Source organism: Balaenoptera borealis, assembly GCF_965194805.1.
Source record: "Balaenoptera borealis genome assembly, chromosome: 17".
Classification (NCBI taxonomy): Eukaryota; Metazoa; Chordata; class Mammalia; order Artiodactyla; family Balaenopteridae; genus Balaenoptera; species Balaenoptera borealis.
In genome coordinates, this window is record NC_138876.1 from 8,357,834 (window position 1) to 8,371,963 (window position 14,130).

General features: G+C 49.7%; 1 protein-coding gene across 1 annotated transcript in view; it reads right to left on the minus strand.

The window, feature by feature from the left end:
- TG (thyroglobulin) overlaps positions 1 to 14,130 on the minus strand; it is a 247,226-nt gene that overhangs the window by 167,899 nt on the left and 65,197 nt on the right. The window contains exons 25-27 of the mRNA XM_082363748.1: positions 11,260 to 11,368; positions 5,974 to 6,165; positions 582 to 746 (exon numbers count right to left, since the gene is read on the minus strand). Coding sequence (XP_082219874.1) covers positions 582 to 746; positions 5,974 to 6,165; positions 11,260 to 11,368 — 466 coding nt within the window. The remainder of the gene's footprint in view (positions 1 to 581; positions 747 to 5,973; positions 6,166 to 11,259; positions 11,369 to 14,130) is intronic.

Below are 14,130 nucleotides of genomic sequence, written 5' to 3' on the forward strand. Positions count from 1 at the left end.
GGAGGTGGCCCTGGGGGGACAGATAGCATTTCTGGCCCCAGTTCTTCCCCCTCCTTGCAGTTCCTGCCACTGAAAGATGGAGTATGTCCCCCACTCCTGACTCCCAGCCGGGCCAGGCCAGTGCGACAGGCAGTGGTGGCAGGGGCGGGTCCAAGCCTCAACCTTCTACGGCCTGGCTTGTTTCCCTCGTTCTTTCCCGATTCTGCCCACAGGGGAACGTGCTCGTCCAGAAGAAGAGGCGCGTGAAGTAGGGCCAGGCCACCCTGGCCAAGTCCAGACAAGAGCGGTCAACCACCAAGCGACCCCCGAGACACGTGAACGAGCCCGGCCAAGGTCAGTGCAGCTGCCCTGCTGAGCCAGCCTCCCCCCCAGCCAACCTGCGGCCCCAGAGCTCCGTCACGCTTCCCGTGGAGCGCTGCTGAGACGCTCTGGTTGTTTTTTCTGCAGCTTTTGGGTGCAGCTTCTTTTCAGAAGGATAAACAGCTCAGGGTATGGAGAGGGCTCACAGCAAAGGAGCAGACCTTGCTGGTGAGGACAGTTCATTGTGACGGAACGCACATGGGCAAAAGGCAGAGGCTTACTCTTGAACTCCTGGCCTCCCAGACGCAGCGTCGCCTGCCGGCTGTCCTGGTCATACGTCACCCCAGGACACGCAGCTTTAGCCTGGGCTTCCGAAGGGTCCCTCCAGTCTCTGACATGGCAAAGCAGGACATCGGGAGAGCTCAGCAACCCACAGATGATGGAACCTACAGTCATGAGAGGGGAGAGAGGTCAGTGTGGTGGGGACCAAGCAGAGACCCTTTAGAGACACGCAGCTGTGCCCTGAGAGGCTTGTGGGCTGTGGGCAGGGAACTACTCCTCGGGAGTGGACACTGGAACTCAGGAGCCTGGTTTTAATTTGGGCTATCCTTCCCCAATCGTCCTGAAGTTGTCTTACTGGCAAATTCCTGAGAGGAGGGACACCACCTCCTCCTCCATGAGAGCCCTTCTTCATGGGGACAGCAGCAATGACACCTCTGATACCACCAGGGGTCTTACTGCCAGAATCCTCTGTCTCCACTTTCCATCTTTTTGAGGCTTCAAGGAAATAAACAGCTCTCTCTCTGTGTCTCTCATTCTCGTACACACACACACACACACACACACACACACAGAGGAGATCAATCTTGAAGGAGCTCAGGAAGCAGTATTTAGATTCAAAGTAAGGAACTATTAAAAGCCAAGCGCTGTGCACCCATGGCACAAGTCTCCCTGTTAGGAAATGAGCTCCTTGTCTCTGGATGTAACCAAGCCAAGGCTGTGTGCCCACATCCCTGGATGCATAGAGAGAAATCCATTACTAGATTTGGTAATTGGAAGGCATTGGACTATTTCGTCTTGAATATATCTTCAAACTCTGAATTTTAAAAAAGCTATCCTAATGTTATGAATTTATTTAGTAGCAGAAAATCCTACCCCCAAGCTAACTGAATTTGATAGTGATTTTAGTTGGGTAAATATAAGTAACTCAAATGTTTTGGATGCCTGTGATGTGCCAGCCACTATGATAAGTGCTTTAAGTATATTAATCTCCTTAATTCTTATTGACATTATTATCTCCATCTCACGGATGAGGAAACTGAGCTTCACATAAGTACATTGCCCAAATTTATTGAGATCTAGAAATTAAATACTTTATGTATTATTTGGATACATAACCCTGTTAGGTAGTATAGTTGTTCAGATTCTCCTGGTGAAAAAAAAGAAAAGAAAAGAAAAAGGAAATAGACCACCCTGCAGCTCCTATTCCCTTCTTTATCCTAATTTATGTCCAAATCCAGATAAGTTTCAAACTTCTTGCACCAAAATTTCCCCAATGTAGATGACTCACGGACGTCTGGCTTATGAATTTGACATTCTGTTCTCTCCTGTCCCACTTTTAACCTGAGCAGTTAAAACTAATCGTCATCATTATCATCAGCAGCATCTCTGTGGTAAAAAGTTACCTTAGAGACCCACTAACTTGGTGGTTCTCAAACCAGGGTGTTTAGACCGATTATATCAAAATCACAGAGAGAGTTTGAAAGGGCTTGTTCCTGGGCACCAACTACAGAGGTTCCGACTTGACAGGTTGCAAGGGTGGCATTTGGGAATTAGTCCTGTGAACAGCACCACAGGTGATCCTAGCGCACAGCCGGACCCCAGAAGCCCTGAGCTGGTGAGGCCACTTCACTTCATAGATGGGGCTGTTTGAGTGACTGCACAGAGCTAGAGGAAGGACCCGCGGGCAGTGAGCGCCTCGCCCGGCCTGGCCGGACCCAGGGCCGGAGCAAGCACAGGGCAGCAGGGGTGCGCAAGCGCCTGCCGAGAGCCCAGAGGAAGCCTGAGCTCTGCGGCTGCCCCTCTCCGAAGCCAAAGAAAGAACCATGGACTTAAACAAGAGGTGGGGCACGTTTTCCCTCCGGCTCTCAGACCTGGGAAGAGAAACGCAGGCAGCTTTCTTCTTTAACTAATGCTCAAGTGTCGATGAGAACCCCGGGTGTCTGAGAGGTGGGCGCCGGCTGGAGATTTGAAATCGCTTTGCTGATCACGTGAGCCAGCTTCAATTACGCTCCCGGGAGCCTCAGGCCACACAAGTGCCACTGAACCCCATTTCCAAGTGGCCTCAACTCCTTGTTGTGTTACAAGTAGGCTCATGAAATGTAGGTCCAGAAGCCTCATGAATTTTCACTAATAATTATCAGTGGAAACAAAGCCATTTCAGGGTTGGAGGTTGGAGGAGCTGGAGTCTTGCAGGGGAGGAGGGGACGGGGAGGAGGAGGACTCCACCAGAAATTAAATGCCTTTCCAGACTGCAGAAAAAGCATGTAGCGGGATTCCATTTCTGGTCATCAGCAGATCCAGCCAAAGCTTCACAAGTTAAAATTCCAGGGCTGCCCATCAGACTAGACCGGGAAAAACATCTGCCTGATGTTTGATGTGTGTCTCCAAGAAAAGCTTAACTTGCAGCATTGCGAGGTGGTTGTTCAGATCGACATAATTCACAGATCACGGGTTACACTGGGAGGGAAAGATAGGCAAGCTGCTAGCCAGAAACGTCATGGAAAAAAGGGTTGTGTGGGCTTCCTGCTCCACAGAACAAAGTAATTATTCCATAGATGACCCTAAGGAAAATGAAGTCAACCTTTCCAATTGGAAAAATCCTGTGGTCTGGTGAGTAATCGAACATCTGGGGAAATTGTGGTATCCTCAGAAAAGACATTAAGATTAAAGAAGGCAGAAAGCACCCTGGATTTGAATTGCAGTGTTTCTACATATAGGCACACACAAAGAGGACATATACAGACACACCTCAGAGCAGTCGCAGGTCTGGTTCCAGGACACCACAATAAAGCAAATGTTGCAAGAAAGTGAGTCACATGGAATATTTGGTTTCCCAGTACCTATAAAAGTTACGTTCACACTATACTGTAGTCTTCTAAGGGTGCAATAGCATTACGTCTAAAAAAACAAAGTACATACCTTACTTTAAAAGTGCCTCGTTGCTAAAATATGCTAACCATCAGCTGAGCCTTCAGCAAGTCGTAATCTTTTTACAACAGTAACATCAAAGATCACTGATCACAGGTCACCATGACAAATGTAATAATAATGAAAGAGTTTGACAAATTTTGAGAATTACCAAAACATGACACAGAGACACAAAGTGAGCAAATGCCGCTGGAAAAATGGCACGACAGACTTGCTCGGTGCAGGGTTGCCACACACCTTCAATTTGTAAAAAAACACAGCATCTACGAAGCACGATAAAGTGAAGTACAATAAAATGAGGTGTGCCTGTGTGCATGTGTCTGTGTACATGTGTGTGTACAATGTCTATTTTTTTGCTTATCTAAACACTGACATGAATGCGCATCACATAACCACAAAGCATTAAACCTAGAAGGAATTTTAGGATTCAACTTACTTCAATCCACATTCCTGCCCGGGCTCCTTTGACCACCAACAAAACATTCTCACTGTAGCCTCTGCTGACCACTGCGAGCTGACCTCAGCATTTTTCAGGAGTCACATTGTTTGAACACCCAGCAGCATTCAAAACTGTTGACAACTTCCTTCATCTTTCAACCGTCTCCAGTCTGGTTTCTATGACCTGCTGCTCTCCTGGGTCTCCTCCTCTCTGTCTTCTGTGCAGATTCTTCATCAGTTATGTAGATATTCCCAGGGATCAGTCCCACCCTCCTCCATCTTCTCACCCAGCACCCCCTTCCTAGGAAATCCATCCATACCCACACCTCTACTACCACCTCAACGCTGGCTGTTCACACATTTCCATCTCCCACCCAGACTCCCTCTCTGAGCTCTGAATCTTTGTATCCAAAAGCTCAGTCCACATTTTGTGAATGTCTTAAAGCCACTTCATACTTAGCATATACCCCATATGGACCTTCCCAAATCTCCCTTTCCCATCACCAAATCTGACACCTGATATCTTCCATCGCTCACCATACAACTGTCCCACCAGGTGACCAAGCTAGACAGCCAACAGTATCTACCTCTGAGTCTGGAGGGAATGATGTACAGATGCTAGAGTTGATCACAGCCTTGGGTCTGTAGGCTGATAAGTCCAGTGTCATGGATGATGTTCTCCAGAATGCGCGGTCTCCCCGACTGAGCTCAGCTCCCAGGGATGCCCACTCTGACCAGACTCTCTCTCCTCTCTTACCATCTGAACACCACCCATCCCGCAAAGCCTGGATCAAGTCTCTCCTCTTCCAGAAAGCTCTCCCTGACCACCAAGCTCCCTTGACATCTCCCTCCTCTGCACTCAAGCCTCCTACGGCCTCAGACACTTGTGTTGCCTTGTGTATCGAGCCTGGTGCACAGCGGAACTCCATACGCGCCTGGATGACAGCACAGATGAGGGAGTGAAGGTCATGGTCCTTCATGGTACCTTTGCTTCCCCGACCACATTCTAAGCTCCTTTTATCGATCCCCAATACCTGGAACATTGGATTGCACAGGTATGGTGATCACTTAAGGTTTATAGCTGACTGTAAGTGAGGGTCATAAAAAGATATATAAGACTACTTCACATTTTTTTTAGTCTTCAGAATTCTCCATAAGCTGAAGCTGCCAATCATGCAGTTGGTTACAGGTAAGTCCCTCTGTCACTAAATTAATAGCATACCAGGAGCCAAGCTCAAGTTCAGCATTTTGCACCCAGTATCTTTATAACGAATAGACAAATAGGAATTATCATTATCTCTCTTTCATGGATAAGGGACCTACAACTTAGTTTAAGCAATTTGTTCAAGAAAAGTGAGATAGTGACAGAGTGATGACTAGAACCCAGGTCCGTCTGACCTAAGCCCCTTCTCAACAACCACAAGGCTACGTAGCCAAGGACAAGGATTTATTTTTGTAAACAGAAGTCTATTCCCACTGTTGAGAGACAACTGAAAATTCCAGCCCTATGGGTCACAGGACCTAGTATACAGTAGGCTCTCAATAAATAATCACTGAATGAATGATCATGGGTGATGGAAATGAACTAACATTTTCTAACCAAATGTGGATGGTCCAGGCTTCAGAGGGGGCAGTGAGACGCTGTTGAAGATACACCTGGGCTCAAATCTCAGCTCCGTCACTCCGTGACTGTGTCATGAGCAGAGTGATTAGGAGCAGCTGGTTGAAAGTCTCTGAGCCTCAGTTTCCTGGTTTGTGAAAATGGAGCTCGAAATACCTCCTCTGAAGGCAGCACTAAGGAAAAACGTGGTATTAAAACGCAAAGTGGCCAACATAGTATGTGACCTGTTCGAAGGGTCATGATAGTCCCTAATTTTGTGAATATCACTTTCTAAGTGAGTGTGGCCGCTTCCCCAGGCATTCGCCGTGTTGTGTATCCTGTCTTCTGCAATCCCATGCCTTTCCCAAACTTTGTAGACCGCAGGTCGTGGAAGAGGGAAGCCCCAGCCCTCACTGTCATGTTACCTCCTTGGACCTGCGTGAGGATGAAGCCATCGCAACAGGAATCACGGTCACAGGCAAGGAGACAGAAGAGATGGACTTCGGTCAGACTGGCTCCTGAGGCTGAGAAGGCAATGGGGCTGTACATTCCGGAGAGCACACTCTGGAAACCAGTCTGTTCAAAGCTTTTCTGACCTGTCGTGGTGAATTCTTGGCCTGGGGAAAAGGTAGAAAAAAAAATTTTTTTAAGATCTCAAAACAATGCAGAGTTGAGCAGAGCGTGCTGGTCACATGACAGTGGACCCTCTGACCACACCAGGTACAGGGTGCGGTCCAGCGAGATGCTTCTGTGCCATGACAATCCTGGGCCTCCTGCGTGTGCAGAGCAATGGAGCCCACCAAAGCCATGGCCCCAAACCAGCACACCTGGACAAACACCCACCACACCTTTGAGGGTCTGAAGGGGAGGTGTGGAGAACTGGCATTTATTATGGTTTTTATTATTCCCAGCAAATATTTATTGAGCTCTAACTATACACACAGACATCAGGCCACGTGCTTCACCTAGACGACCTCATTTAATGTTCACTGCCCTTGAGTTTGGTTCGGACTGCTCTGCTGTCACGTGTGTTCCTGTAACGCAAAGTGGTTTGAACACGTGGTGCACAGGCAGCTCGGCCGCTGCAATGCTGAGGTTGCACTGGTTGATCCGCAGTGTTCCCAGCTTGTCGCTGCCTTGTGTCATCAAACTACAGGTGAATGCAGCACATACCCATGCAGCTGAAGGCAGCAAGCTGCAGAAACACAGGACTACATGATGCCCATCAGCCCACGGCTTTCCTCTTGCCTCAGACTGGCCAGTGGCTCTGTCTTCAAAGTGAGGACTGCGATTTTCCCTTCTCCCTGTGCATCTTTGTGCCTCAACATCTTCAGGCCTTCCCCTCCCCCATCAAGCTACCCTGCCCTTCACATTTACTGTAGCATTTCTTTGTGATGGATTCAATATGTCTCTTTTTAAAGTTTTGCTAGCATTTTAAATAGGATTGCTATTGTTTTTGTCAGTCCTCTGGCTAGAAGTGGCCTGGTTTGGGTTTTGCCTGTCCCTAAGTCTCGTTTTCCCATAAAAGCCCAGTTATTTTTAGAGCATATTTTTGCAAATATGAGGTTTTTTCAGATATATATATTTCACTCTAGCCAACATGTCTGTTCTATTATTATATCCATTTTGCACTTGAGGAAAGAGAACCTTAACGAGTGAACAGTCTGGCCTAGGTTCACACAGCTGGTGGTGGCAGAAAGAACACCAGAGCCTGTGCTCTCGGCCACCCTGACCTCCTAGTGGCCTGGCAGGTCACCAGGTCTTAACCAACACATGCACCTAAAGGTGGTGGAGACCTTACAGCGTGGGAGCAAGAGTGCAAGCTTCAGAACCAGGCGGACCCGAGTGCGAATCCCCGCAGCACCCCTGGCAAGTGAGTTCTTAGGTCCTCCGGGCCTCAGCTTTCCTTTCTGTAACCGGCGATGACGGTATATAATCCTCACAGATGCTGAGCAGATGAAAAGACAGACTGGACATTAAAAGGCTGAACCATGAGCTTGGCCCTTATCTGACGCTCAGCAGATACATTACAGGTCTCCAAAAAGGGAGCATCTTCTCCTTCCAAGCCTTCGCTCACGCAGCCCCCCTCTGCCTGACTGTCCTCTAACTGTGCCAGGCCAAGCCCCCGCCCACCCTTCGCCAAAGCCCAGCTTGACTTAAAGGGCCCATCTCCCAGCTTTAAACGGTTAGAATTCATCTCCCTCCCTTGATTTCTCTTACATTCTGTCTGTGCCTCTACTAAGGCTCTGTCATCCTTCACCCTACAGTTAAGCCACTTGAGACAGCTACTGCTGCCCCACCAGTTGTGATTCCCTGGACACAGTCCCCGCTCTCACAAGCAGGAGTCACAAGCCACGTGTGACTCCTCGAAGATCAATTTCAGTTCATCAGAGTTCATGCTGCAATAGCCACGTTCCAAGTGCTCAGTGGCCACATGTGGCTACTGGCTGTCATTTTGGACAGCAGAGATTTATTGAGCATTTCCATCCCTGCGGAAAGTTCTACTGCACAGTGCCGCCCTGGATGGTAGGGCCACGTCTCAGCTCACTGGCCATCCTCCTCACAGCCTGCACAGAGGACCACCTGCTCTGAGATCTGGGCATGGTGGGCTCCTCCTCATCCTTAGTTCCGACATTCCCTTCTCTGAAGTTCCTTCCCTGAGCGCCCAAAGCAGCTCATGTTCATTTTTCTTCTCCTTTTTAAATTGTCATAAAATATACATAACAAACAATTTACCACTTTAACCGTTTTTAAGTGTATAGTTCAGTGGCATTAAGAACATTCATGATATTGTGCACCATCACCCCATCCACCTCCAGAACTTTTCATCCTCCCAACCGAAACTCTGTCCCCATCAAATACTAACTCCCCATTACCCCCTCACCCAGCCCTAAGTAACTACTGTTCCACTTTCTTCTCCATGAATTTGGCTCTTCTAGGTAGCCCACGTTCATCTTTACCCCAGTGTCCTGTTTCATTTTCATCAAAGCACGTATCACCCTCTGAAGTGCTTTTATTGCTGGACCAATTCCTCTATCAATCAGGGATTCTGTCTGTTTCGATCACAGTGGCACCCACAGCACTTGCGAAGTGCGTATACTTCCACGGGCACTCAGTAAACATGTATGGGACGTGCAGTGCTGGGCTCACCCACATGGTGTTGGAGTCCTAGACAATGGAGCAGGTCTGGGAGATGTTCCCGAGTTGGGGGAGGTCGGGCCTACAGTCCTTGGTCCACCTGGATGCAGTGTGACAAGATGCTTCCTGTTTCTAGGCTTCACCTGTGACGTGAGGGCTAGATAATCTCCAAGGAACCTTCAGGCCCTGACTTCCTTTGCTACTGAAAAATCACATGGCTCCTCCTCCACAGTCAAGGCCACGGACCTTAAGTGGGTATGGACAGAGGATGGCCGTGGAGGATGGACAAAGCTGTCCCATCTTCCAGGTCACTTAAGCTCAGGCGTGTGGAGGGACATGCTCACTACCTACTGGGTACCACGGACTGTGCAGGAGACTTTCAGAAACTGTGTCCTTTCCTGCTCAGCTGTGGCATTTTATTCCCACTTTACAGAAAGTAAAATAAAGAAGTTGTTCCTGATCAAAGATAGAACTAGTAAGTTGGGAGCAGCGGAGTCTAAAGCCAGATCCAGTTTACCTCCCTTCTCTTTCCATTACAACAGAACCCAGAATGGCTGGGTCTGTGCATTTTCTGCTTGAAAATATAAAAGGCAAAACAAAACAAAAAAAGGCAAAAAACAGTTCTGCCCTTGATTTAGCTTGGCAGCAAAGAAGCTTCACAATTTCCCTTGCAATTTTCCCCCAAAGTATAAACTTCCAGGAGATGAGGAGGAGAAAAAAATAACAAACACTTAAAAAGAAATACAATTGCGTTTTTAAAAAAATATGATAAAAGGCCAAAGTAGGGTTTTAAAGAGCATTTTTGAGAGGGGTTACTTGTTTTATTTTGGTTTTCCTTTTCAGAAAATAATCTCTGTGTTCTGTCATTTTTCAAAATGGGTAGTAAAAATAAGTGGAATAAACACTGGGGCAGAAATTCTAAAACCTGGCCAGAGATCAGAGAAAAGCCAGCTCTGCTGGACTCCATTCTCCCAGGGGAGCTCTCATTTAAGACAGGATGGAGGTATCAGGCGAAAGAAGGACCGGAGACAACAGTACACAGACGCTCGTCCCTGCCGTGGGCTGAGCCTGCTGCCGAGGTCGGCTGAGGCCCTGGGCCGGGGCCGAGGCATCCTCTCCGTCGCCAGCTGCTCGCAGCGCAATTCTGAAGCTGCTGGGAGCCGGGCTGCCTGCCCGGAGCTTCAGACCTAAGGAAGTGACATGCCTGCCACCTTCATTCCAACCCCTCCCCCCCGCCCCCCGTCCTCGCTCAGGTCCCCTGGCCTGTCTTCCGGTCCACAGCCATTGCCTCGGGTCATCGGGAAACTGTTAGCAGGAGTGACAAGGGTCGTAGAAGCCCTCCTCTGGCTCTTTACCACACGCCACACGCTGTTTTAAAAGCATCGCATCATTCTGAAAGCATCCTCATTCCCACCTCCCAACAACCTCAGTTGACCTGTGACTCTTATTTGACTAACGGAATCACAGCAGCCTACAATGTCAAGGAACTTGTCCACCGTCACACACAGCTCGTGGTGGCAGAGCTGGGGTCAACCCACCAGGCGGGCTCTAGCCCCCTCACCCTTAACCGCAGGAAGCGAGGCCGGGAGAGCGGTGACTAGAAAGGGCATCACAGCTCACGGGCAGAGCGCAGTCGTGGGCCAGGGCTCAGGACCCTGCACTGCTGTCCCCTCTCTTGGCCCTGATGGATAGGGCAGAGTCGTGCAGGCTGTAGGATTCTTGGAAAAGACCCACTGCTTCTTCCACATGTGTTACAGAGACCAAAAGTATCTCCCTGACCCCCTCTGTGAGGCCATGCAGGGGAATCAGACGCACTTAGGTTCAAACCCAGATCCCCAATTTACTAGCAATATGACCTTGGGCAACACTCTTAATCTCTCTGAGCCTCAGTTTCCTCATCTGTAAAACAGGGATTACGATCCCATTTTCACCTTCCTTCAAGAATCTCTGTGAGGGTGGAATGAAAGGCGTCTGGGGAAGTGAGCTGTAAACTATAAAATACAAGACGGCCTCGCTACTCAAAGTGCGGTCCAGGGACCAGCTGCTTTGGCGTCCCTGAGAGGTTACTTGATAGGCAAAATCTTGGCCTTACCCTGACTTACTGACTCGGCATCTGCTGTGTTACCAGCCCCCAGGTAACGTGCATACACACTGCAGCCGGGGAGGTCCTGAGTGCAGGACAGGGAGAGACAAGAGCTTGGAGGTCTGGCTGCTTATGAGAAGGTCTGACAGCTTCCGGGGAGGGTGGACACGAAAGGGAGAGGGGAGTGAAGGTCCGTGAGATGGAGGGTCAGGGTGGGCAGCTGCAGGGAGCCCAGGGCCTGCTGCCCTGCTGGGGACACCCCGTATCACAGGCAGCCACATGAGCTTGCACAGGGCACACTCAGCTGGCCTCTGCCCGCAGCCTTTGTGTCTGCTCTGCAACTGAATCGCTCACCTGCAGGACGGGCCTCCCTGCCCCTTGCGCTGGGGGCAGCGTGGCTCCTCTCTAAAGGCGTCCTGCGGGAAAGCAGCTCCAGACACTGAACAAGTTAAGCTACGGGGGCCCCGGGCCATCCAGCTCATCAACCTACCCTTTTTCAGATACACAGCTGGAGAGTCTCCACCCCTGCTCCTCACTTTCACCTGGCACATAAGACTTCCAAAGCTGGTGGCCGTCGAGGTCCCCAGTGCATCTTCCTCCTAAACGTGGAAAGAGGCTGAATTATCGTCCGGTGACATTTAACAATTAAATTCAACAAACATTTATTAAACTCTAACCAAAGCTAGGCACGGGGGCTACAAAGATAAATAAGAGAAGATTCCCGCTCCTTAGTTTCTCCCCATCTATTGAAGCACACAGACATGTAAGCAGTAAATTCCAGCCCAGAGTGTTAGCTGCAAAGACATGTGTAATAAAAGAGGAGATAATTACCCCTGAAGAAGGAGTGGTTAACTCTATTGAGAAAGGGGAGCTAGAAAATTTTCCCAGAAAAGGTGAATCTGGGTGGGGTTCTGACGTATAAATAAGAGTTTGTCAGGTGGAAACAAGAGAAGGGGGATTGTAAGCAGAAGAAAGGGCGGAGATGGAGACCTGGGATCCCGTGGGTGTTTTCATTAACGAGGTCCAGTGGTTCTCAGGGACTGTCAGTTATGAGAGGGGCGTGATGGGAGGAGAGAGAGAGAGAGAGGCAGGGCCCAGCTCAGGGAAGACCTTGTTTGGCACATAGCTTGCACACAGGGAGGATCAGGGGAAGGTTCTTTAGCTTGGAAATGGGGAGGTCAGGCTTCTGAAGATCTTGCTGTTTTCCAGTGCCTCTGACCCCTAGGTCCAGAGCTCTTGCTGTGTGGGTGTGGTAGGCTAAATCTGTATCAATTTCTGTCTTGTTTCTAGTATTTTGCCCCCTCCCTGCCCCCACCCCCTGCAAAGTTTCCAACTTTGAGTTTTCCAGTTCAATTTTGGGAATTTGGGGAGGGCAGAGGCTAAAACAAAGGCTATTTGAAGACAACAGCTCTCCTTGCTTTTTAGAAAAAAAACCCGAACTCACTGAACGGATGATGGTCTGAGGAGGGAAGAAGAGCCTTTGAGGAGGCAAGATTCCTGCAGACTGAGAAGGACCTGAGTCTTGGGTCCCAGATTACAGGAGCCCTGGTCCCATCTGCAGTCAGGCTCTGCTGCGTGGCGGCGGGCACTGAGGGAGGGGGCGGAGGTAACCCAAAGCACGGGGCTCCTGCCTCAGCAAGAGTCCCTTCCCCACCCAGAGCCTGGCCCAGACCCAGTGGCGCCAAGGGGCCTGAAGTCAGCTCCTGGGACCGTGGCCTCAGCTCTGGGCTGGGTGGACCGATCCCTCATGGTCAAAGGCACTGCAGGGCCCCGGCCCTGGAGAGGAGCCTTACTAATGGTTGAGATGGAATCCCTGTCGACCTGATGTGTGGATAACACACTAACAACCATGGTGACGACTAGGACAAAGGTCATCGAGCATTTCCTCTGCAGCAGAAACTGTCCTGTGAGCTTTCCCATGTATGACTTCACAACAGTCCTGTGAGGCGGGTGCTGTTATTACCCCATATTTATGGGGGCTCTGAGGAACCAAGGTGCAAAAGAGCAGCAAGCAAGTAGCAGGGCTGGGACTTGAACCCAGGCAAGCTGGCTCCAGAGCCGCCTTCTAACTACTCTCCCTGTAAGACAGTGTCTCTCATGGGCTGAGGGGCTGAAGTTAGAGTTAGTTCTTTTTTTGCCTTTTTTAATAAAATGAAATGTTGTATATCTTGTAGACTAAAAGCCACACTTACTGAGCAAGCAGCTGTCAGCAGAGGATCAGATGATCAATAATCTAAGACGTTTACTCACAGAAGTGCCAGGTGCTTAGTAAGCACTCAACAAGTGTCAGCTCTTTCTGTTATTATTAATTCTATAAGCTGGTTCTGATCCCTTAGGGAAACACAAGTAGTAGACGTTCTTTAAATCAGGGATTCCCAAGGACTTGACAGTCGCCTAGGGAACCACTGTCACTGACAGCTGTGACCCTCAGACCACAAAGGACCTGACGGAAGTCTGGACAGAGGTGTCCCATTATTAGCAGAATCACTCACTGTGGACCAGCCAAGATGCAGGAGCAGCTCCTGGACCCTGATAACAAGTAAGCCCAGCTTGTCTGCCCTGTCCCAGGGCAGGAGAGGCGACACTGAGAGCACGGCTCAGTCCTGACCTTAATGGGTTAAGGTGGTGAGTTCCTGCTGAGCGTCACCAGCCTACTAGCCCATCCTCCCTCCCCCACCCCACCCCCTTTTCCCCCTGATATATCTTAAGGCAGGTCTGAATCATGATAGCGAAAACAAATAAAGGCGCGGTCATCCTCCTCAAAATGCTTTAAACTCAAAGAAGTGAACGTGTCCTCAACGATCTACTGTGTGTACGGAGTTAGTCTCTCAGATCCTCACCAGACTCCATCCTACCGATGAGGAGACAGAGGTTAAGGAACCTGCACCTGGTAAACAGCCCCAAAATGACAGGGTTGAGATTCAATCCAAGACAGCTCTCTGCTCTCCTCAAGATCCTACAGCTCCAGGCCCCAGCTTGAGTCCTAAAATTCAGGGGTCCACCTTCCATGCTGTTTCTGGGCTGTCACTTATGAATATGCACTTGCACACAAGCACTGGTACCTGGTGCTGATGCAAAACTGCTAACAGGGGACTTCCCTGGTGGTACAGTGGTTAAGAATCCGCCTGCCAATGCAGGGGACACAGGTTCGAGCCCTGGTCCGGGAAGATCCCACACGCCGAGGAGCAACTAAGCCTGTGCGCCACAACTACTGAGCCTGCGCTCTAGACCCCGTGAGCCACAACTACTGAGCCCTCATGCTACAACTACTGAAACCCGCACGCCTAGAGCCCGTGCTCCGCAACAAGAGAAGCCACCGCAATTAGAAGCCCGCGCACCGCAACTAAGAGTGGCCCCCGCT